The sequence below is a fragment of the Gadus chalcogrammus genome, chromosome 14 (assembly GCF_026213295.1).
Source record: "Gadus chalcogrammus isolate NIFS_2021 chromosome 14, NIFS_Gcha_1.0, whole genome shotgun sequence".
NCBI classification, from domain to species: Eukaryota; Metazoa; Chordata; class Actinopteri; order Gadiformes; family Gadidae; genus Gadus; species Gadus chalcogrammus.
Window position 1 is genome coordinate 16,117,182 of NC_079425.1, and position 23,746 is coordinate 16,140,927.

The 23,746-nt window shown below is 42.2% G+C and overlaps 1 protein-coding gene across 3 annotated transcripts; it reads right to left on the reverse strand.

Moving 5' to 3' along the window:
• Window positions 1-2,559: 2,559 nt before the first annotated feature.
• On the reverse strand, window positions 2,560-20,774 carry dhodh (dihydroorotate dehydrogenase). 3 transcript variants are annotated; one of them, XM_056608222.1, is made up of 9 exons: window positions 20,706-20,774; window positions 19,464-19,676; window positions 18,141-18,340; window positions 12,752-12,834; window positions 8,844-9,031; window positions 7,378-7,491; window positions 6,764-6,917; window positions 6,411-6,570; window positions 2,560-5,730 (listed from the first exon to the last, which is right to left on the reverse strand). In XM_056608222.1, the coding sequence occupies exons 1-9, from the start codon at window positions 20,721-20,723 to the stop codon at window positions 5,499-5,501; spliced, it is 1,362 nt and encodes a 453-aa protein (XP_056464197.1). In that variant the 5' UTR covers window positions 20,724-20,774; the 3' UTR covers window positions 2,560-5,498. The 3 variants fall into 3 exon arrangements, with proteins under 3 accessions (XP_056464197.1, XP_056464198.1, XP_056464199.1); XM_056608223.1 differs by lacking the exon at window positions 20,706-20,774 and adding an exon at window positions 20,601-20,698; XM_056608224.1 differs by lacking the exon at window positions 20,706-20,774 and adding an exon at window positions 20,428-20,581.
• Between the last annotated feature and the right edge of the window lie 2,972 nt (window positions 20,775-23,746).

Here is a 23,746-nt window from a genome sequence, read left to right on the forward strand (position 1 = left end):
CCGGAAGCCCGGTACGTGCAAGTTGTAAATAGCAAATATCCCAGCTTTCTTGCGGCATTTCACTGAGGCACGTCCCCTTTTGGTCGTAGTACTACTCGTCAACAAAAATGGCTGCGCCCATAAAACGATTTCTCTTCTTTGTATATGTATCACATTGTGCATTTTAATGTAGATTTTAAATGCTTTTACACACTGACAATACTACTTTATGCCGGTCACCAATTTATGCATCGTACGGTCTTGCTGTGCGTGCAATACAATGTCATGTTGTGTTGTTTCTTTGCGAGCTGGTTTGCTAAAGAGGCTAATGTAGCTAACAATAACAATGACTAGCCAATGAGAAACGGGAAATATACTACGACCAAAAGGGGACGTGCCTACGCAAATTCAGCAAGAAAGCTTTGCGATTTGCAACTTACGACGTGCACATACCAACGTACCATCCACATGGATTACAGCTGAAACTTCCGTTCTGCTCCTTCATAATAAGAGTCCTTAATAGGAAATAGGTTAATCTTCTTTTTCTTGATACTTTACGGCAGACTGTATGCCTTTAGGACACACTGTATGTCTTTACGGCACAATGCTGCCACCCACAGGACAAAAATAAAATAAAAGATATTCCAAAAAACTTTAAATTGGCCTATCCTATTTCCATAGGAACAATCCAGACATCTTTTATAGTCCCAGGCTGGTTCTCAATGGGATTAAGAAGGCTCTTTAGTGTTACAGGTGTTGTGCCCAGGCAGTCCAATGCTGTATACAGCTGTTCCCTCTGTAGAGTGAGTCCAGTACATTCCATCAGGATATGTTTTATTGTTGTTTATTGTTTATTTTTTTTACAAACTCCACATAGTCCATCTTCATGTTTTACCAGTTTTTGCAAGTCCCATGCCAGTCCACAATGCCCCAGCCTCAGTCTGGTCATCATGACTGTATATGCCTCCTTTATTTTCCCCCAAAACACTGTCCCTTTGTGACTGTATTCTGAAAGCTGTAGTAATGCCTCCCCTTCTTTTTCCTATCCCACTCCTCCTGCCACACAGCCATGATGTTCTTTTTCATGATTGACCTACACTCAGTTGACCCCAGCCTCACTTTTACGTCCACTTCTTCCCTTCTTAAAGCCCTTTTCGCTGCCCCATCAGCTAGCTCATTCCCCTCTATCCCCACATGAGCTGGGACCCACATGAACCCCACTAACTCTCCCGCCTGCTCAATCCTGTGCATCAGGGTAAGAAGCTCCACCATGATGTCTGCCCTGCCCTCCCTCCCTCAATGTCATCAGCACTGATGCAGAGTCAGAGCATATCACAACTGGCACTAGCCTGACCTCCTCCACCTATACTGCAAAGCCAAGATTATTGCAAGCAGCCCTGTAGTGTACACTGAAACCCCCTCAGACAGTTATACTTGATAACATCCAGATCTGGGATGCAAAAAGCAAACCCAGACTTCCCAACTTTTGGATCTTGAGCCCCATCAGTGTAAATTTGTATGTACTGTCCCCAAGTGTTCTTCAGCCTTTCCTTTATGATGGCCACAAATGTTGCAGTTCTCTCATAAGATAATACACTTAGATCTATCTCTTATAGCCCACTCTGAATCTGTAGAATAAAAGGTACATTTTCAAATGCAGCAAACCTATTAAGCCATTGATCAAATCATAGCACAATGGGTAAGTGTGGTTCAGGTATACCAGACAATATTAAAATATTCATAATACAAAAACGATGTAAAAAATAAGGCTACGGGCCGAATTCGGTTAAAATTCAGCCTCTGCTGGCCCACATCTAGATCGTCTCATTTCCTCGTTACACACTTTAATTTAATTATATTTAAATTATTATGACCATGGAGCATTTATTTTCTTGCCTTTATCAGTAAATCCTTTCTCGTTATATCGATATGAATTCTCGAAACACAGTGGAAAAGAGAGAGGGAGCCATAGAGAGGGACACTGATGTACTGCGGACCCAAGTAACTGATGGGCTAAAGAGGTCCTCTCCTATATAATGATTATATATATATATATATATATATATATATATATAGTTAACATCAGGGAAACATTTCGTTCTGGGGAGCACAGTTATTTTTATTTATTTATTTTCAGTTTTTGAAGAGGTCTGCTTCAAAAATGCAAAAATGGAAATATTGACATATATAAATAGAGAGTGCACTGTACTATCTCCACACACCCCTTCTGAAGCCTCTCTCTCTCTCTCTCTCTCATTTCGTTTTGTGGAGCACTTTAATTGTATGAGAACCGTGCGTTCTGTGGAGCACGTTCGTTTCAGTTTTTGAGGAAGTCTGCTTAAAAACTAGAGGGTGCAATGTACTATCTGCGCACACCCCTTCCGAAGTCTCTCTCTCTCTCCTGATAAACGGTCCCATTCAGAATGCATTGGTTTACATTTCGTTCTGTATAGCACGAAAAAAGTCGGGCAATCATGCTCGGGGACAAGATTCAATAGATTAGCGTTTGTGCGCATCAGCACGAAATCGCTAATACAAGGTTGGGAAATTAATACCGACCAATAGGGGTTAACCCCGATAATTTTTTTATTTTCCCTGTGGATTACCGCTGTGTGGAAACCGTGTGTTTTATTCTTCCCAGCTTCATCCAAGGCTTTTCCACATCTTAAATCCGGATTGAACCGGATCCTATGATTCAACATTTCTTTCAAAAAATATAACGGGACAGATTTTTTCCTGCTTCTTCCTGCTTGTTATTGCAAAATAGATCCAGTAGTCGCGTGGAGTGTATTTCCATAACCGGGATCTGATTGGCCAACGGATCTGTTGCAGCCTGAAAATGTGAACATTTCTCAACTTTTTTTGCAGGCCATGGAGTATGGGGTCAGAACAGTCTCATAATAAATAATGCACAGAAGGATTCACAAATGTATTTTGTGATTTATACATAAATTACTCTCTTCTCACAATACATTTCAATGCAGACACAAATGGATATCGGTATGTATAAATGTAAAATAAATCAATAAACAAAAAAGTTTCACAAACACATTTCTGATCCCCACACAAGTGTCTTCTTTTAAATAAATGTAATATAAATGCATACATATATGAATTAAAAAAATCTTTGCAATTTTCATCAAAAATGTATTGGATAATGGATGATAATGGATAATAATGGATGTTGTTACATTTATATACAAACTTAAACTTGAATTTACAAGACTCTTTTCATTTGTGAACTTGTTTGTATTTGTGTCTGAGTCGGTGGGTGGGTCTGTATTTATATGTGGATTTTTGAGACTCTCCTGATGTGGCTGGATTCACAAATGCATTTTTTTCAACAAGGAACTCTGCAGCCAATCAGATACCTCCCTCGTTTTCAGCCAATTACATGACTGCAATGACTGGGTTTTTAGATTGTCAGTGCCGTTAAAGTAGCATTAATAATCGTTTCATACTTTACCGGCAATGACAATCCCAAAACCCAGCCGAAACTAGATGGGAAAAGTGTGTAGTTCAAAACGCTTTTACTACCTAGAGATTGTTATGTACGATCATTCAAAAACCCCATGCTATTTCCCATAGACATTTGACCTAGGGAACCGGGAAGCTCGGAGGCGAGGTCAGTACTGCAGTCATGTGATTGACTGAAAACGAGGGAGGCATCTGATTGGCTACAGAGAGTTCCTTGTTGAAAAGAAAATGCAGTTCACAAATTAAATGCATTTCTTTAATATGTCCATGGGATCGATACAAAGCTTAATGCAAATGAGAGAAGTTCCCCTTTAAGCTAAGCAGCAGAGATGGTCGTGGCTGCTGACTGGTAGGGAGACCTCTGTTTAAACCAGAGCGATTTCTACTCAAAGTTTTTCAAAAGTTGCCTGGCAGTATGTTACAAAGGCAGTGAAATATTATACAAATGTATGGCCAAATGTTAATCAACTATTTACGTATCTTTACAAGCAAAGGTTATCATCATGTTAGAAGTAAATCACATACCCCAGTTTGGGGTACATTTGATCGTGCATATTTACGGTCCCAGACAGGAAGTAGTGGTGGCCTCTGTGCCGGATGTGTGCGCCGGATGTGTGTGCGTGGTTACTCTGTGGGATGCATTGGGTCCCAGACCGGAAGTTGTGGGGGCTCTGTGAGTGGTTAAACAGTGTGTGTGTGTGTGTGTGTGTGTGTGTGTGTGTGTGTGTGTGTGTGTGTGTGTGTGTGTGTGTGTGTGTGTGTGTGTGTGTGTGTGTGTGTGTGTGTGTGTGTGTGTGTGTGTGTGTGTGTGTGTGTTCGTTCGTTAAAAGGGGGGGGCATTGCGTTTAGAAAAAAAGTTTAAATGGGACATATTATACCACCTGGTGCGAGTGTGATCTAGGTGGACACGCCCTCTAGTGATGTCATATGGGGCAGATTTTCGAAACGGCTTGTAAGGCTGATCACACTCACACCTGGTGGTATAATATGTCCCCTTTAAAAGGTTGCAGGTGGGCGCTATCCATGAATACAAAAACATTCAGCAGTCGTCGGCATTGCACATTTTTCTCAACATGGCCAGCGCATCAACAGATATCACGGACAATGAAAATCAGCCACCTTTGGACACGACCAGCTATCATACACCTAAATCTAGCGATGCTTCCAGTAATGGAGATGTGCCTCTGATTAATGCCTCAATCAAAAGAATGAGGCCTGTTTTACATGTAAATGACCAGTGTACCGAAGCGTCATTCACGCATAACGGAGAGAACAGCTTTGAGTACGTAATTTCATTCATCAGTGGCTATGTCCTATTAAAAGCAAAACACTGATGATGAGCTGCGTATGCTCACGCAGGATTGGGTACATTTCCGTGAAAATGTATGCCCTGAGGTAGGCCTATGGCTGCAACAACTTCAACTAGCACCTTGAGAGGTCGACCAGGTGCCCTTGAGTGAGATCCTTTATCTCAAACCTGACACCAACTGGTCCTTATAGTCAACGTTTAATGTTTGACATGCCTACTGCTTACTATAACTGACTAGTGTATGATGTTAATTCAATATCCATTAAGGTCTTCATAGCACATATCCATAGCCAAGTCCAGGTTACCCTAGTTTTGCATTGCATTTTGAATAACAATATTACAACGGTATATCTGATTCATACTTTATTTATTTTGTGATCAACTATATGGAGGAATTACTGTTTCATCCAGAACATTATGTTAGGCCATTCATTTGTATTCATTCTCAAATGGTACGTAGTATTGCATCGTGAAAACCCATCTACAACTAAATCCATAAGACACCCAAGGATCACTTTATCAAGCCATAGTTACACTAAAGCCTTACACAGACAGCTGGTCTGTGGACCCCAGAATAATGAAAGGACCTGTATTTCATTAACACCGAAAAAAAGAAGAAAAGAAAAACAAAACGGACGGTGTATTTTTTTGGCATGTGGTTCAGAAGCCTTCAACACCCACCAGCCGTTCCCCAGCTGGTCGTCAAGGGTCAGTCTGACTACTTCCCTGTCTGTCAGACTGTACGGAAAGCCTCTCCTTGGTTTGGAATCGCTGCAGCGCCCTGGTTCACTTCGCCTGCGGAGCTGGTAGAGACGGCTGCTGGTACCAGGGGTACCATTGTTGAGACCGGGGTCTCTTGGGCCTGGTGTGCCTGGTTGGTGCCGTGTGTTGGTGGGGACTGAGCCTCTGACGCCCCACGGTGGTCAGCTCCCACCGCCTCGGCTATGCAGCTGAATCCCTGGTCCCTGGGGAGGGTTGCAGAAAAGGTTTATGCACACAGAAACTCACACGGGGAAAATAAGTATTGAACACTTTTCTTAGTGTATATATATATATATATATATATATATATATACACACACACATACATACATACATACATACATACATACATACACACATACACACACACTAGGGCTGGGCAAGTTTACCCAAGTTTAATTACGCATTAACGCAATCTTGTTTTAATGCGAATAATACAAATTGAGGTATTAATGCACGCTCTTTTTTTTAAACTTTGATTATGAAAGGTTTTGCCCACAGAATGTCAACATTACATTCATACATTCATGTCAAAGATAATTTTTGTTTTTAGGTCCACTTTCTTTACATTCAATTACACTTGCAGTAAGTGACTGCCTGATTACAATTGCAGCAAGTGACTGTATACAATTCCCAAATCTGTTTATTCTTGATAATTAAGGTTGTTTTTCTGGCCCTTTGGTGAGCAGGGGTTAGGGGGTGTCCTAAATGAATTGTCTGTAAAGGCATTTGAGAACAGAACTGTGATTAAGAACTATAAAAATGAAAATTACTTGACAATAAAAATGGCCTGGAATGGCTTGTAAGGCATGTTCCTTATCATGGAGGGGGGGGGGTTCTGCAGAAGGCCTACTAACGCAGACCCCTCGATCCACCAACTTACTGCAGCAGCTGATGTAGCTCCCGTTTGATCCTGGTGACCAGGGGGGGTCCCTGGTAGGTGAAGGCTGTGTAGAGCTGGACCAGGGAGGCTCCAGCTCGGATCTTATTCAGAGCATCCTGGCCACTGGCCACCCCACCAATCCCAACAATCGGCACCTTACCTGGAAAACCGCAACAAAACGTAGCGCAGTGGGTAAACTAGAAATTAAACACTAGATACAGTAAGCATAATTGCTTACTAGATTCCCATTCTAAAAAAACTTAAATTGTAAAACTTTCAGTGAGACCGGATTTAATAATCACTATCTTAGAGGTGGAGTTGGACTTGTGTTTTTGGGGACCACCCCTTCATACCGCCAGTGAGCCTGAACATTTCTCGGACAGTGTCGGTGGAGAGCTCCCGAAGAGGCCTTCCACTAAGACCCCCCGTCTCTGACCAGCGAGGGTCCTTGAGGGTGGGGGGCCTGGAGACGGTGGTGTTCGACACCATCAGGCCATCCACGCCCAGCTGAAAATGAACACACCAACGACAAACTAGGAAAAATGATCTCTCTCTCTCTCTCTCTCTCTCTCTCTCTCTCTCTCTCTCTCTCTCTCTCTCTCTCTCTCTCTCTCTCTCTCTCTCTCTCTCTCTCTCTCTCTCTCTCTCCTCTCTCTCTCTCTCTCTCTCTCTCTCTCCTCTCTCTCTCTCTCTCTCTCTCTCTCTCTCTCTCTCCTCTCGCTCTCTCTCTCTCTCTCTCTCTCTCTCTCTCTCTCTCTCTCTCTCTCTCTCTCTCTCTCTCATCTCTCTCCTCTCTCTCTCCTCTCTCTCTCTCCCCCCCCCCCCCCCCCCCCCCCCCCTCCGTTTTCGACCAGTCTAAAAAATAGCAACATCCAAAAATAGTGTGTTTTATACGAAACGAGTAAACGCAGAATGCCATTCTTGACAATGCCATTCTTGTTACCATTTAGCACAGATGAAGGCTGACCTCTATTACGACTTCGGCGATGTCTTGCATGTCTTGAGGAGAGAGGTCTGGGGCGATCTTCACTAACACTGGAGGTTTCCTCTCACACTGCAGGGCATCTCGCTCCTTCAGCACCTGTTTCACCAACATAAACAATTGGGTTCACCAACATTACAATTACAATTAGGGCATTTAGCAGACGCTTATATCCAACCATGCAAGGCGACAGCCAGCTCGTCAGGAGCAGTTAGGGTTAAGTGTCTTGCTCAGGGACACTCAGCTAGGAGGATCTGGGGATCGAACTAGCAGGCTGAGCTAAGCCGACCCGTCGTATACACTTATACACATAAACATCATTATACACAACATAGAAAGTGCTGTTATTCATGTTATATGTGTATATTTTCTGATTCACTGCCGATGTGAGGGGCAGGACATCGCAGCAGCTCCATGTTGTCTTCCATGGCAAGTTTTGGTAAATAGTTTGACTAACACTTATTCTACTACCGCCCTGTATTTCCTACTGTGGCATCCTCCTTTGCTGTCTGCGATCAATAAAGTGTAGTTATTTCTTATCTTACCTTATCTTATAGTATTGCAAAATGACTGCTGTTTTATGACTGCGCGGGCGACCTTGATGTTGGTTAGAACTGTTCAGACAATATGGCCTCTTCTACCTCATGGAGCTTAGGCTCCCCTCCTCCAAAGTGATACCTTATGGGGGCACCCTCCCACTAGGCCATCTGTACTGTGCGCAAGTCTGTTTGACACCTGTACCTTACTCAAGTACAGTTGCAACCCCCCCCCCCCCCCCCCCCATAGTTTTCTTTTATCAAAGACAAAGACACACATATTTATCTCAAGTGTAGACACAATGAATGCATTACAACTATGATCATGAGCAGTTCTAACTGGAGAGAAAGAAAGCTGCGAGCTGCTGATCATGTGAGAAAATGTGATGCAGTCGTATTAAACAAAGACGTTGAAAGGTGGTGCGATCTACGAGAGACGCAGAGGAACTGGCCTTACGAGGCTTTTGTCGGGAGAAAAAACTAGTCGTCAGCAAAATAAAGAATATGTTGGCATTTTTGCACTTGTAAATAGTTAATCGCGTTTGAAGCTTACACTCAGACGTGAACTTATTCTGCAAGTAACCAAGAAAGCCTGCGCCGTGACGAACGTGGGGTTTTGGATCAAAAACTCAACTTTGCTATTGCACCAACGTGAAACCACTCTTGAACTGCTTGCCGTCATGTTTGTTGTTTAATGGGAAAGAAGGGTCGCATGGACTATACGTCATCCAGCTCAGGTTGCATAGCCGTGCGTGTGCGTGTGTCGGCTCATTAGCATCTGTACCGTGGCCTGAGCACACCTCTCCGAAGTGTGCCCAGGCCACAGAATTGAAGTGGGCTTGAGTACGTTTGAAGTGCTCACACTAGCCAAACGATCCAGCTTTAGGGGCGCAGAGGTGTCCTCCCATACGATACCTTATGAAGCAGTGTGTGCAGGTGTGCCTTCCCCTGCAGGTCTCTGAGGCCAGGTGTGTTGGGACTGCTCACGTTGACCACCAGGTAGTCCGCCAGGGGGCCCATCACCCGCACCCCCTCCATGAAGTCTGCTGATGCATCCTGGGAAAGTTTGTTCTTCCCCAGATTGATGCCAAGCGGCAGGCCAGCTAGACACAGAGAGACCCACAATTATACACACACACACACCAGATGACATAGACGCACAAATACAGGACAAACGTCATATCCACATAATTACATGCATTACACAGAGAAACACACATATAGAAACACACATATAGAATCTCAAACAGGCACACTGAGGTAGACATGCACAAAACATGTCAGGAAACGTTCACAGTTTGTGAGCGTTGCGTCTGTTGAGTGAGTGAGAGGTTGCGGAAGCATAGCTCAGGCTGGCGGACGGCGCTGCAAGGAACTTTTATAAACGCAATATTGTTAAACCGCAGTCATCAGCCCGACAGCCCCGAAACGTTAACGGCCCACCAGGAATTCTACCGACTCCCCTGATTACAACTCTGCCACTGTGTGTGTGTGTGTGTGTGTGTGTGTGTGTGTGTGTGTGTGTGTGTGTGTGTGTGTGTGTGTGTGTGTGTGTGTGTGTGTGTGTGTGTGTGTGTGTGTGTGTGTGTGTGTGTGTGTGTGTGTGTGTGGGGCGTTATATATATATATATATAACTCCACTGCCCCCTACCATTTGTCCCTGCAGGGATTAAAAATGAACGACGTCTCGTCGTCCCGGGGACGTGATTATAAACACGTAATTAATTGATCAATATTCTCTCTCGGGTCGACATCGAGATGAAGAGAATTTTGTGGGCACTGACTTCATTTTTCTGTTTAAATGTACACTTTCTGCGAACCAGAACGGAATGACGGTCAGTGGAAAAGACTTATGTGAAAAGGTAAATGGAAAAAGGACGATTGGACGATGGTTCAATTGGCTTGCGCGCTCGCGTTTGTGTTGTTCAGTGAGACGCAGGGACTGCTTGCAACAATGGTGACGGCCTCTTTACACTGCCAAGCTAGTTCTGTCGCGGCTTGGCGCACCCGGCGATTTCACCATCTTATCTCTTCCTGTGTAAAACCGAGGGGGTAAAATCCCCGATTTGCCACAGAGCGGGCTTTCTTGGTTCACTGGAAAAGGCTGCATCACCTTCTCTGGCTGGTTCAAACTACACGATTTAACATGTCACACTATGCGATCACAGAGCCAGGAAATCGGGATTGTCTGGTCGGAGACTGGCCACACAAGATTCGAGGGTGCGATGCTCTAGATTCTTTACTTTGTATCGTTCACGAGACACGCAGCAACAAAGTGTAAATGACAATGGATCCCGAGTTCCTCATTAGGCATTATGATGGCGGTCCTCTGCGTAGTGAAGTGAAGTCTAGTTAGTAGAGAAGTGTGGATGAGCTGCAATGTCATCCGCACCCGCTGCCTAACATCAATATCTACCCGAAGCAAGGTTTTCAACAATTGATACCCGCAGCCGCCCGATCATGTTAGTGTGACCAGACGTCCCGGTTTTGCAGGGACAGTCCCGATTTTGAGTTGCGTGTTCCGCGGCCCGACCAAAGCCTGCCGGCATGCTAAAATATCCAACCACTATGAAATGCCCCGTTGTCAACGATTACATAGCCAACGTGGTCTTATTATAGCCCGATCATTTACTAAAAGCCACATAGAAGAATAAAGCATCCATATGATTTCAACAATGCGTGTGAGGGCATATGCATTATGCAGCAGGGATGATCGCACAGTGGAATGCTTATGGAAAACCAGCGGACGAGCGGAGATGTTCGCGCATTCCACAAGCAGGGAGATATAAAATATATGTCAAATTTGTCCGTTTTCCATTTGTCTGGTCAATACGTTAACCTACCTATTATTTATTGATTTCAACCGCGACCCACCCGCAATTCATCCAATTAGCCTATTACTTTTTTTCCACGCAATCCACCCAACCCGTGGATAAACCAAGGTGTCTGTGGGTATGAACGCCAACCAGGCATCTCTACTAGTCTTTACTTTACTAGGTAGTTCTTTACTAGTTAGTAACAGCTCCAGCTGTTTGTGGTATTCCCTCGCACAACTGGTGGCGGGGTTCCTTCCATGTCAACAATGAATACATCATTGCAATTCCCCAAAATTTCTTGCATGCCAAACTCTTGGTCTTGAGGTTTTCAAACGTCGCAGACAAAAAGAAATCGCAAGCAAGTCACATTCCAAGACCTAGTCTCGTCGCCGACTTTCCAAAATCGTGTAGGCCTACGCCGCCTACTACTCGCAAATTTGTCTGCGACGAAAGAATCGGGGCAAAATCATGTAGTCTGAACAAGACATGATCAGCAGCTTGCGGATTTCACTTTCTCTCCAGTTAGAACTGCTCATGATGATGAGCATTTTAAATTTAACAAATATATTATTTTATCAACATAGTGAATTTTTATTATATTATCAGTAGGCCTAAGTAACAACTCCAAATGTAGAAAATGATTGTTGGGAAAAATCCGGGACGATTCAAAATGTTTTTAGGGAAGTTTCCGGGCAAGGGTTGAAAAAAGTTACTTTTAACCGTGCCCTGGTCTCTGGTTATGAAGTTACTTTTAACCGTGCCCTGGTCTCTGGTTATGATCGACTAAAATCAACATGGGATCATGAAAAGCGCAAAACTTGTTTAATTACTCATTATGTGTCGATTACAGTGATTGACAGCCTACTGTTGCAAGAGTAGCGCATCTCTTTGAGAGGATAGCTGCGCCAGTGTGTGTAGTATGCGTGTGGAGTGAGCAGTGAAGCTAGTGAGAGAGAAACCGCGTATGCAGAGTGAGTGGGGAAGCAAGAGAGAGAGAGAGAGAGAGAGAGAAAAGACGCGTTTAGTAGCAGAGAGTAATGAAAAACTGGGTGTTCGTTTGTTAATGCAGCATTAGCAAATGTACAGTGATCTCCATCTAAGCAAATAAAGCGGCAGCATCACAGAGGAGTTTCCCGTGTCTTGTTGCCAGTTTACTGAGTGAACCGACGTATGGTGTGACTAGGGATCTCCTGGAGAATACAGTATCTCCCCTGTGCTTCCCGACGACGTTCTTGAAGCTGAAACAGGACAGGCTAAGACTACATAGGAACACGATCTCATTCAAAGAAGCACAAGGATTACAATTATTACGACTAACTGCATTGTGCTATCATATAATACTGTTACACTATCGACATTGATATGACGTTTTCCAACAGTATAATCAAAATAATAAAGCAGGCTATTAATACTGTTGTTTGTACTATTATTCCAATAATTGAGCCAAATGGTGCTTCTTTGGCTAATAGTAGTTCCTAGCTGCTTAATTGCTCTTTGTCTTTGGAATGCGCACCAATGTTTACCCTCGTATCTTTCCTCTTGTCAGATAATCTTCATGGGTCGTTTGATTCACCTGTACATTTCAATTTATATGGAAAGCTTCGGCAACAGAAGTTGCGGCAAACTGGCGAATAATCCTGTTCCATCACAAGGGAGCAATAAAAACATTGAATGAAAAAAACTATAGAGTGAATCGCCATCAGAGAGATTTTATTTTTCCTAGTTTGCACTGATTGTTTCTGTCGCAGCTCAACACTAGCGAGGAAGCAAGGGAGCGAAAGAGAGAGAGACTGTTTGAATTGTTTAAGGACTAGTAAATTGAGGCATCAGAGATTATAAAAAGATATGGGAGATCCGGCTTGGAGGAGGTGGAGATTATGAGGAAAATGAAGTAATGGTGAGAGGAATGACTTGAGACACATACATGATGTGTACTACAGTATAAAGGATGAGAGAGTTTATTAGAGAAGTAGGCAGGCACCAGGGCTGTTTCCTCTCTCCTCCTACCTTTCCTAAGCTGCTGCTGGGACGCCTCCCTAGTCTTCAGCCTATGTTGAGCCTCAAGCAGACCACAGCTGTTGAACCCATACCTATAGGACACCACAAACACCAAACATTACATACTAAGCAGACCATTAATCGAGACCAAACTGCACTCTCTTGTTCTCAGCCTTACACTAATATTATATCCAAACACACCAAATATCCTAACTTTAAGCTTTATAAAATTTAAGCTTTAAACATGGTTATATGACTTATGCGATCATCCACATATCTATGCCATTTGATCAGTTCTTGATATACGATTGTAATTTAGAGAAAACAGGTCTCTCTAAAACACTATTCGACATTCCACCTTACTTTCAATGCAGGTAATTATCGTTTTGTGAGGCTGTAGTGCGTGCTAGTATACTCAATACTATCCTGGAAGACTAACCCTCATTTGGAACAGTGTTAATTTCATTGACGAATAATTATCGTCCTAGTTTTCGACATGATTTCACTGACGAAAACAAGACGAATCAATTCCTTTTTCGAAATAACAATCTATTTTTGATGACAACAACTATTTTTTTAAAGCTATATTATCAGCTAAGACGAAACTGGTGTGGTCGCTAAACTTGGAATACAGTACAAGCTAAAATAATCCACTGCTGTCCTGTAACGTTACTGGAGCTCCGTGCTGTGGACACCACAGCGGAGAACAGAAACACAGGATTGACTCTGGTTTCTGAGACATACATATTTTTTCAATGACTAAAATTAAAAAGCCATCTACAGAGCCGTAGACCAACTTTTTTAAAAAGCCACGCAGCGTCACAGATAGCCACACTTACATACAGTTCCGTTCTTATGACGGGAGAAAGGAGCAGCAATGCATGATAGAGAGACAACTTGGAGCTGTGTGTGTGCGTTTGTATAAGGGAGAGAGGGGAGTGAATGAGACAGAAAAATCTGAACTTGATTGCTCCAGTATACAGTTATTATTCCTCTAAATACCTTGGATATTTTGGTGAAAGGACACAGTGTAAGCTTATCTTCACTAGGCTATATAGGTTGAGAAATCCATCACTCACACACACACACACACACACACACACACACACACACACACACACACACACACACACACACACACACACACACACACACACACACACACACACACACACACACACACACACACACACACACACACACACCCCTAATGGCCCAACAACTAGGGCTAAGTTAGTTAGATAGGTTTGATAGGATCCAGGTTGTTTACAAGTCTAAAAGTAGGGAGTAGCTTTGTTAGTTTCACATTGTTGGATTGGGTTTGCTAAAGTGACACTAAGATGTCTGTTGAAGAGTTTACTAAGTGTCCATCGGAACCTCTGCTTCACCAATGCACCAAGGAGCAACTGTTGAACAACGCTGAGAATTTTCAAAGGGTAATTGGAACAAATAGGTTAAGGAAACTAAAGAACATCCTTAAAGTAAATTTACAAGAAAAGGGAATCTTGGAGGACGATAAAGGTGAGTCGATGGGCTTACTTTTGAACAGCAAAAAGAGCTGCTTATGTTAAAGATGGAGTTGGAAAATGGTAAATGTCAGAAAGAAGTAGAATTAGAAATGAAAAAACATAAAATGTAACTGGGACACCAATTGGCTGAGGTAAGGAGTAGACTTGACATAGCCTACACACAAAACATTTTAAAATAAAACAACTAAAACATTGGCAGGGGAGAGAGGGGATATCAATATTGCAAGACATTTTGGGAGGCTCAAGGAGGAGAGCAATATTAAACTTCTGCGTATGTAAGCGCGTAGGCCTCTGTAATGGCGCATTCCCACTAGGCGGTTCTGTGCGGTAAGGTGCAGTACTGTTTGCGTTTCCTCTGCCAAAAGTTGGTTAGAGTCCGGCATTAAGCGCGCTGAGCCGCTGCTATGTTATGCCGCGTTTCCACTGCAGGGTGCGGAACGGATCGGATCGCAAAGGTGCGGTAGGGAGGGGGCGGTATAGCCCAGCTCAATTTCAAGGTCGCGTTTCCACCGCTGACAGTACCCTTTAAGGCAGGCCGGATGTCGATCGCCGCAGCAGCTACGTAAACATCGTAAACAACGTCTTCATCCCCAAGAATGCAGACGAACGTCTCCACCTCCTTGTTCGCCAAAGCAAGCGTTTTACGTGACATGTTAATTGTAAAGAATAATACCTCAAGGCTACTGTTTGTTTGTATTTATCCCTGCGTCGCCCGGAAGTGATGATTCTGTCGACCAATCAACGGAGGGGGCGTGTAGCTAGAATTTCCCGGGACCCTTTCAGGCGTCTCGTCTAGTTTTCAGTACTTCAATGGAGGAGTCCTGAAAACGAGGCCAAAACGGGTACGGCTAAGTCCGGGTCACGCCCACTTTTGGCGGTGGAAACGCGACCCGATCCGCACCTTTGCGATCCGATCCGTTCCGCACCCTGCAGTGGAAACGCGCCATTACGGTACTCAGGATAAAAAGCCTTCTAAAAGGGTGCCGAAAAGATGGAGCTACACACGCCATCCGTTGATTGGTGACCGAGTCGTTACTTCCGTGCGACAGGGGGATAAAAAAAACTAGGTATTGCTGGAAAACGGCGAAAACTTTGTTTATTGAACAACTTGCACGGGGCATATGCACACTGGACCAAGTGTGGAGGAGCAACTTGGGCGACAGGCCTGGTATCACAAGGTATACTAGCTTCTGGAAACATTGGACCCGAATTTTTTAAATGCGTTTGTATTATAATTGGTAATGCCTCATTTGCATCCTTCTTAAATGTTTTTTATGTATGCATATATATATATATTTTTTTTTTCTTCCCATATATGTACTGTGTTGTCTTTGTGGACCTTCCTGGGTCTTGAATAAAGTTATAATAATATTATATTAGTAAGATAGGCCTACCTACAGGTCTAGACAAACATGTAGCCTGTCAAGAACAACAGATGTTTAGTGAAAGTCCTATTATTTCATTTATTAAAAATCACACTTTTATGGAGCAAATCCAAAATAACCAAAGCTCCTTACATCGCAATACTACCACCAGTTTACAGACAGGCTAGGCCTGCAGTCACGACAAACACATTGTCTATAAATACAAAACGGTTTCAACAAAAAACAAGTTAATCATGCTTTTGATTTGCGTAACATGCCAGCCACCTTTCAGTGTTTAATGAAGAGCTACTATGATGAGCTACTGTTTCTTACATGGGCAAAGTGGTGATGCAGGGTTAGTTTGCCATTCAGGCCTACCCTCATCCAGCAAATAAGAAAGAACATGTGCGTTTCTTGGGACTCGTTGGATACTACCGCAGATTTTGTAACCATTGTTCTACTATAGTGGTGTGTGAAATATTTTTTTCTACATAATAACTATAATTTCGGCATTTTACTAACCTAACTAATTACTCATCCGGGATTTTCATCTGGGCTTTTGCACGCAAGGTAAAAGAAAAAGTTGAAACAATAGCGTTCATAGCTAAAAAGGGTACTACTTCGCCTATCTGGCGATTTGCAGCACACTTATGACCCGAGGATTGGACAGCCAAGGGTCACCACTGAAGTTGTGTCCAAGATCTGCTCATGTGTGATACGCACTAAAGATGGGCAGACGACGAATCTTCATGACCTTGTGTGTGCGCCACGCAGAAGTTAATAGAAATGCTGATAAACAAAATAGCACAGAGCATAGATCAGGATTGTGAACGTTTACAATGTCCATGTCAATTTAGAATAGGCTAAATGTGTCACTGAGGAAGGATGCTGCTTCGCTGTTTCATAGTTTGGCGACATGGCACTGTGTAATCTTCCCCTCGACTACGCTTATGGGCAGCATATCTCTTAAAAAAAAAGGTTTTATGATTACAATTTTTAGAGTCGACTTGAGTACGAGTCGAGAATCGATCGTTCATTCGACACATTGTTCACATACCTAATCTTAAACTGATGCTTCAGTGCAGTAGCCACAGAAGAGCTAATTGACAGGTTAAATGTACAGTGTAAGACATGTAAAAAAGACAAGAGGCTGAAAATATCAAGATCAATAATTATTTGTGTAGTGATGGGTCTGTCGCAAACGATTCGGTCGGAACGAACAAATCCCGAAGTTGAACGACGAGAACTGAAACACAAAACCGAACTATGACAAAAATATGGTCACGTAAATAAAATATACAAACGAACAGAGCTTCATCTCCCCGTGACCTTATATTGATTGAGTCTAAAACGTTCTCATCGATTCAGCCAATGAGAGCAGGTAGCAATCGCGCTGCCATTGCCCATGGGTAAACAAATGATAAGGCACCACCACACAAGTTAACTAACGATCGCTGTTGGTTTCTATATCATGCAAGCACTTCATGTTTTCTTTTTCTTTTGTTCTACATCACAATTGCATGATTTAATAAAGTATTGTTTTTACCTACCATTATGAGTCGTTTGGTCTAGTTGCTAACGTGCTTCACTGCTTATTAGCGCTACTTGGAAGACGCCATTTAATTCTTACTGCACCCCATTATGTACGAAGGATATTAATGAAAAAAAAGGCATGTATGTGCTTTATATACATGCTTAATATTTACACTTAACCTGGATAATTTCACCAGAACATTAGAAAGCAGTAGGCTACATGCATATTGATTAACATTTATTCCATAATTTCCGATTCCCTTGCAAATGACGTAACAAATCATCCGACTTAACAAACTATCGAACGAATTAATAAAACGAACGAATCATGATAGTGAACGGAACTGAAAGAACTGATTCCCGGAAAATAATCGCTTTGCCCATCCCTAGTAGCCTGACAAGGTATTTTCACAGATTTAACACGTCTCGTCTCTGGAATAGGCCAACGTATTAAATATAGCATGCATATGCATTCGTTATTTTCTCAATTTGATTTACAGAGCAATCCCTGCAAAGTTTTTGGTTAACTACTAAGATTAGTGTATGTCTGACAGGGGGGTGGGGGCGGGGGATTGGCATCATGATGGTGGCGCTTCATCGTGATGTCGGTCACAACCCTAGGTGACAATCAGCCCAAGATTAAAACAAACATTAAAGCCCACATCTCTGCTTGATTTGATTGCCTGCCTGGGGCAATTGTGAAAATGACATGTGGTTTGACTCCCCGCGTTGAAAAGTTCGGGAATATTTGAACTTTTATGCGCATGTAAAACCCGCTAGAAAAGCGGGAATCCATACTTAACCAGAGACCTATTACCATCACTGCAGGCCTAACCGTTAACGGACTGGGATGAACGGCTTGAATGACACGATTTAGGACCATTGGCACCTCTAAGCACCATGTTCGTAATATCTGTGATTAAGGGCAATACAAATTACTTGATTAATGGTGGCTTGGAGTCATGAGCCTACCTGTTAATGACGGCTTGGTCCGCCGGTAGTCTGAACACGCGGGGCTTTGGGTTTCCCTCCTGCGGTCTGGGGGTGATAGTGCCCACCTCTACAAAGCCGAAGCCCACTTTAAACAAGCCGTCGACAGCCTCGCCATGCTTGTCGAAGCCCGCTGCTATCCCAATGGGGTTCCGGAACTTCCTGCCCATCACGGTCAATTCCTGTGTGGGTGAGGAGGACATTCACTAATTTCAAATACAATGGCAATGATTTTAGTGTTTAATGTGATGTTTTCATTGCATTGTGTTGCTTCTCAAAGAGAGCATGCAGTGCATTGTTCCTGCTCTGGGTTTACTACAGCTGTCCATAGACAAGGCGCATTACTGACTGATTCAACAAACAAATTTACTTTTCACAACATGACATATGTACTTGTCATATGTCCCATTTCAGCATCTGCATTCAATTTGATATACATATAGGCTACTTATAGCCTATATAATATAATAAGGGTAAAAATAACTTAGAGTTAATATACATCTTTGAAATCAAACAGTGACCGGTCTTTATGGAGACAGAGATTTACGTTCCGTCTGATTATGCACAGTATTCACATCCTGTCACTACAAATTTAACTTCCACATGTAATACACATGGCACAAGTGTTTGTGCAAAACTATCTGTTCTGCATGTTAGTATTTGTTTTCTACATGTTACATTCACCTCTTCATTGTTAACGATAGTATTGAGGGTTTTTGATAATTTCGGAAGGGAAATCTGTTTCTCCATAAGGGCGGATTACCACCCTGTAGTTCAGTAGACTATGTCCAATTCATTTGTGGACTTTGTTAGGCAAACGGAAAATTGTAAACAAATGCCTCTCGGCTGAGCGGTTTCCTCTTGTTAGGCACAATAATGAAAAAAACTTGTGCAGTCTTGGAATTCTTCATTTAGCTTTGGTAAAAACTTCAATGCTTTTGCGAGCGCTATAATAATAATAAGTACATTTTATATAGCACCTTTCTCACACTAATGGACGCTTTACAGATTCATGAGAGCACAAACGGAGCAAGACAGCACAACAAGAAGTACAACACAATAAAAATAAAGCACTGAAAAAGCAGTTGCTTTAGACCTGGTGTTATGTCCCCTTTAAATCAATGCAGACATTTCCAATAATGTTATATACATTTAATATATTAACAGCGAAGCTGCATTTTCTTCTGTGCCAACATGCCGATTTCTACTTTATTTAAAGCATGGCAAGGCTTGGGCCCAAAGGGTGTGGGCTTTGGTTCATACCTAGAAACAGGATATACAGGGACAGAGCATGTGGGTGCGTACCAGAGAGGCAGGGTCCTGGTACCAGTTCAGCGGGGACACTCCCAGACTCAACAGTTTCACCGCCATCACATGGGCAGTCTCGGCTTCCACGATCCTCTGCAGAAGCGGCATGAGCTGGTTGGCATAGAAACGCTCATCTCCGGTGACGGTGAGGTAGGAGGTGAACACGAAGGCCCCTGAACCAAGGATCTTCACAGCATCCGTCAGACGTTTCTGGTGACCAGATACACTTATATAAATCTTTGGACGGCTTGGTGGCTCACCTCCTGCAAAAATGCCTAGTGGAGACTGTGGTTCAAATCCATCTAATGCTCATTTGCTAAGTCATGTATAACCCTCGCTCTCCCTCCCCCACGTTCCTGTCCATCATTCATTACTGTTGGGTCAATAAAAAGGGAGGGTCCCGAAAATGACCTTGTAGTGACAGGTAATAATGCTCTACAATTTGAAAACTGTACCTTCGGCACCTTCGCTGGAGTTAAGAATATCATTGTCATCAATCATACGTTGCTATTAAGGAGTAGGCCCTACTGGGACTGAATTATTGATATAATAAGAGAATATGATATATTGAACAGGGATTACGGGGGTTACAGGCTTTCTAGTAACCAGCAAGGCATATACCTCCGATTTAAAATAACACAAGTTATGTAACGTCACTAGACACAGCACTATGGGAAGTTGAAAGAACCAAATTAATAATAGAAAAACAAATGTCATCACCGAAGGTATGTTTAAGGGTTCACCGGAACACTGTTGTAAATAAAGCGAATAAACGTAAAACACTTTCTATAAAATAGTTTCAAAGTAACTACACGTATCCATTACTCTAACGTTAGGGAAGGTGGTTCTCAATGAGCGATATTATTGCCAAGACCTTCTTTAAATGGCTGAATGTTAACTGGCTGGCAGAAATATAAAAAATACATGAAATAATCAAGGTCTGTGTGTATATATCACATACAGTATTGCGAGGATTTAGTATTGCAAAGTATTCGTCTTGGCTTGTATGTTAATGATTTTAAGGGGATGCTTCCAGTATTGACTGTCTGACGTGACTTCCATAGATCACTGCCCATCATAACATTCGTTATATAGTTGTCCACATAGAGGTGTGCCCTACCACCCCCTACCCACCGAAACAGAAAATGTATCCTACTGATCAAATTGATCGGCTCAAATTAATTTCAAAATGTCCTTGAATACATCCAAGATAGCAAACGAAATAATTCCAAGAAATACCTTTATGTGATTCGCCATGGCGCGGCACGTGGGGTACCCGTTGTGATCACTTTTTCTTCTTCTGTTTAATGGCGGATCATAGTTTTTCACTATTTACCGCCACCTACTGGACTACTACGCAGGAGTTTGTAACAAGGAAGTTGGCATATGATACTACATCATACTATATCATAAAAATAAATTCAGAGAAGAAACATACAAACAAACAAAACAACACAAAATAAACAAACTAACAAAATAAATAAATGAATATATATATATGCATATATATATATATATATATATATATATATATATATATATATATATATATATATATATATATAAATATATATATATATATATATATAAGGTTAAATTCTTCTAATTAGTTCAGTATCATTAGGATGCATTACAAAATGCTTCTTTGTCCCTCAATTCCTTGCTCCTGTAAAACATTGTGAATGTCATTTTCTTCATCCAGTTCTTTCCATTTCTGCCTGTGCTGGTCAAATTTCTTACATTCTTACATGATTAACATCCTCTACAACTTTGCACTGAGAGCATACACCATTACTTTTACTGATTATTGCTAGAGTGGAATTAAGTCCAGTATGACCTAATCTCAACCTTGTTATTACAGCTTCTTCATGTCCGTTTAGCCCCTTTGAGGTGAGCTCTCTGACTCCCATTCATCTTGCCACCTTAACATAACCTCTGATTTAATTAATGATACAGCATCACCTTTGCCCAATGGAATGTGAATATCTGTTTGATCTAATTCCAGTGCTTTTTTAGCTAATTTATCAGCAATTTCATTGCCATAGATTCCATAGTGTGCTGGATCCAACAGAACTGAATAACTAATCCAAGGCTTATAATACTTAAAAGAAGATGCTTTACCTCTATTACCAAATTTTCACGCATTGAATTATCTGTTATAAAACTTTGTACTACCATAGAATCAGCACATATAACTGATCAAAGAGGTTTAGTATCTACAACCCATCTAAGAGTGGTTATTATTGCAGTCATCTCTATTGAGTATACTGATAAAATGTCAATCACTCTATATCCATATCCTTTTTCAAATTCTAAAAAATATATACCAATACCACATTGTCCTTTGGGATCTTTAGAACCATCTGTAAATATTTTCTGATACCCATGAAGTATTTAAATAACTTAAGCAGGCTTGAGCAAAACTTTGCTTGGTGAGATGCTCACTTTTTCCTGTTAATAAATCAATGTTTACCTCTGGATCAAGGAGCAGCCATGGAGGAATACAGCTTAAAGCTAATGCTGGACCATACTTTAATTCTTTCAATCCATACTCATTCACTAAATTGTCAATATTCCAACCAAATCCATTGGCCTTTTTAGTATATTCCCAACAATCACTAAGCACTGAAATAGATGGGTTGTTAACACTTCCTTTTAGTCTAACCCAGTATGTTAAAGACAATTGCTCATGCCTTAAATTAATGGGGGCTCCCTTAGATTCTACTAATAAGGCACTTGTAGGAGTGGTTTTAAAAGCACCGAGGGTGATCCTCAACGCCTTATACTGCATTCTTTCAATTTTCTTGAGGGATATCTTACATGCTAAGCTGTACACTATACGACCATATTCAATTGTTGATCTCATCAATGCTTTATATATGTAAATCAGTGACTGCTTGTCTGCTCCCCAACTATGCCCTCTAACCATTCTCTTAAGATTAGTTCCCTCGTTACACTTTGTCTTGATGTAATCAATGTGATATTTCCATGTGAGTTTGGCATCAGACCAAGTTGCTGATCATAGAGCATAATTTTGTGAGTTTCAGGGACTTTTTTCCTAGTAAAATATACAACCTGCGATTTTGGAACAGAAAATTTAAAACCCCAATCAACTCCCCACTTTTCAAGTATATGAACGTCCTTTTGAATCTTATCATTAATATATGAAATGTTGCGTCCTCTTCCAAATCACAGCATAATTTGCAAATAATAGGCCTTCGGTGTATGTGTGTGTGTGTGTGTGTGTGTGTGTGTGTGTGTGTGTGTGTGTGTGTGTGTGTGTGTGTGTGTGTGTGTGTGTGTGTGTGTGTGCGCGTGTGTGTGCATGTGTGTGCGTGTGTGTGCGTGTGTGTGTGTGTGTGTGTGTGTGTGTGTGTGTGTGTGTGTGTGTGTGTGTGTGTGTGTGTGTGTGTGTGTGTGTGTGTGTGTGTGTGTGTTTCTATTCTAGGTCTATACTATGAAGTTATCTTAACATTTTTCCATTGACATTGGCATGTTGCTTGGCAATAAAGCTCCTTTAAAGAGAGAGAGAGAGAGAGAGAGAGAGAGAGAGAGAGAGAGAGAGAGAGAGAGAGAGAGAAAGAGAGAGAGAGAGAGAGAGAGAGAGAGAGAGAGAGAGAGAGAGAGGTCAATATATTTAAACATTCACACATACAGGTGCATAGATATATATACACATATGTAGATTGATTTATTAAGACTCTTACTATACCTCAATAGTCGAATCATTAAACATAATGAGTTTCTAAAGCAACTTTCCCATAGGAGTTTAAGTAAGGAGCATCTTAAAGGTCTTCTCTAACCTTGAGTGGACCAATCCTCTTTCACTTTGCATCTTGTTTGAGTGTCTGCCGTGATTTCCCTAAAGTATTAAGAATGTACGCAGAGTTTTCCAAAGAGAAGGCTTGGAGGTATCCCTCAGCCCTGCCGAGCGTTACATCGGGGTGGCCGCAGTGTCTGTAGAGTAATGATACTGAGCATCTTCCACTACAGCTACCATGGGCCTTCATCTCCTTGTCTTCTTCATCTGCGCAGCGATTCCCGTAGAATTTGTACTGGCCACCGAGGCTTGTGGAGACCTTCTGCACGACAAGTCGTCTCCACCGCGACGCCTCCACGCCTTCAGAAGCTCCTGTTATGAGTTTGTGGAGGAATCTCTGGACTGGTTCCAGGCAGAGGACGCCTGCCAGGACAGGGGGGGCGAGCTCCTGGATGTCGTCGACAGCAAGGGTTTCCTCCAGAGCCTCAGGGAAGGGAATCTGGAGTCTACCCTGACCTGG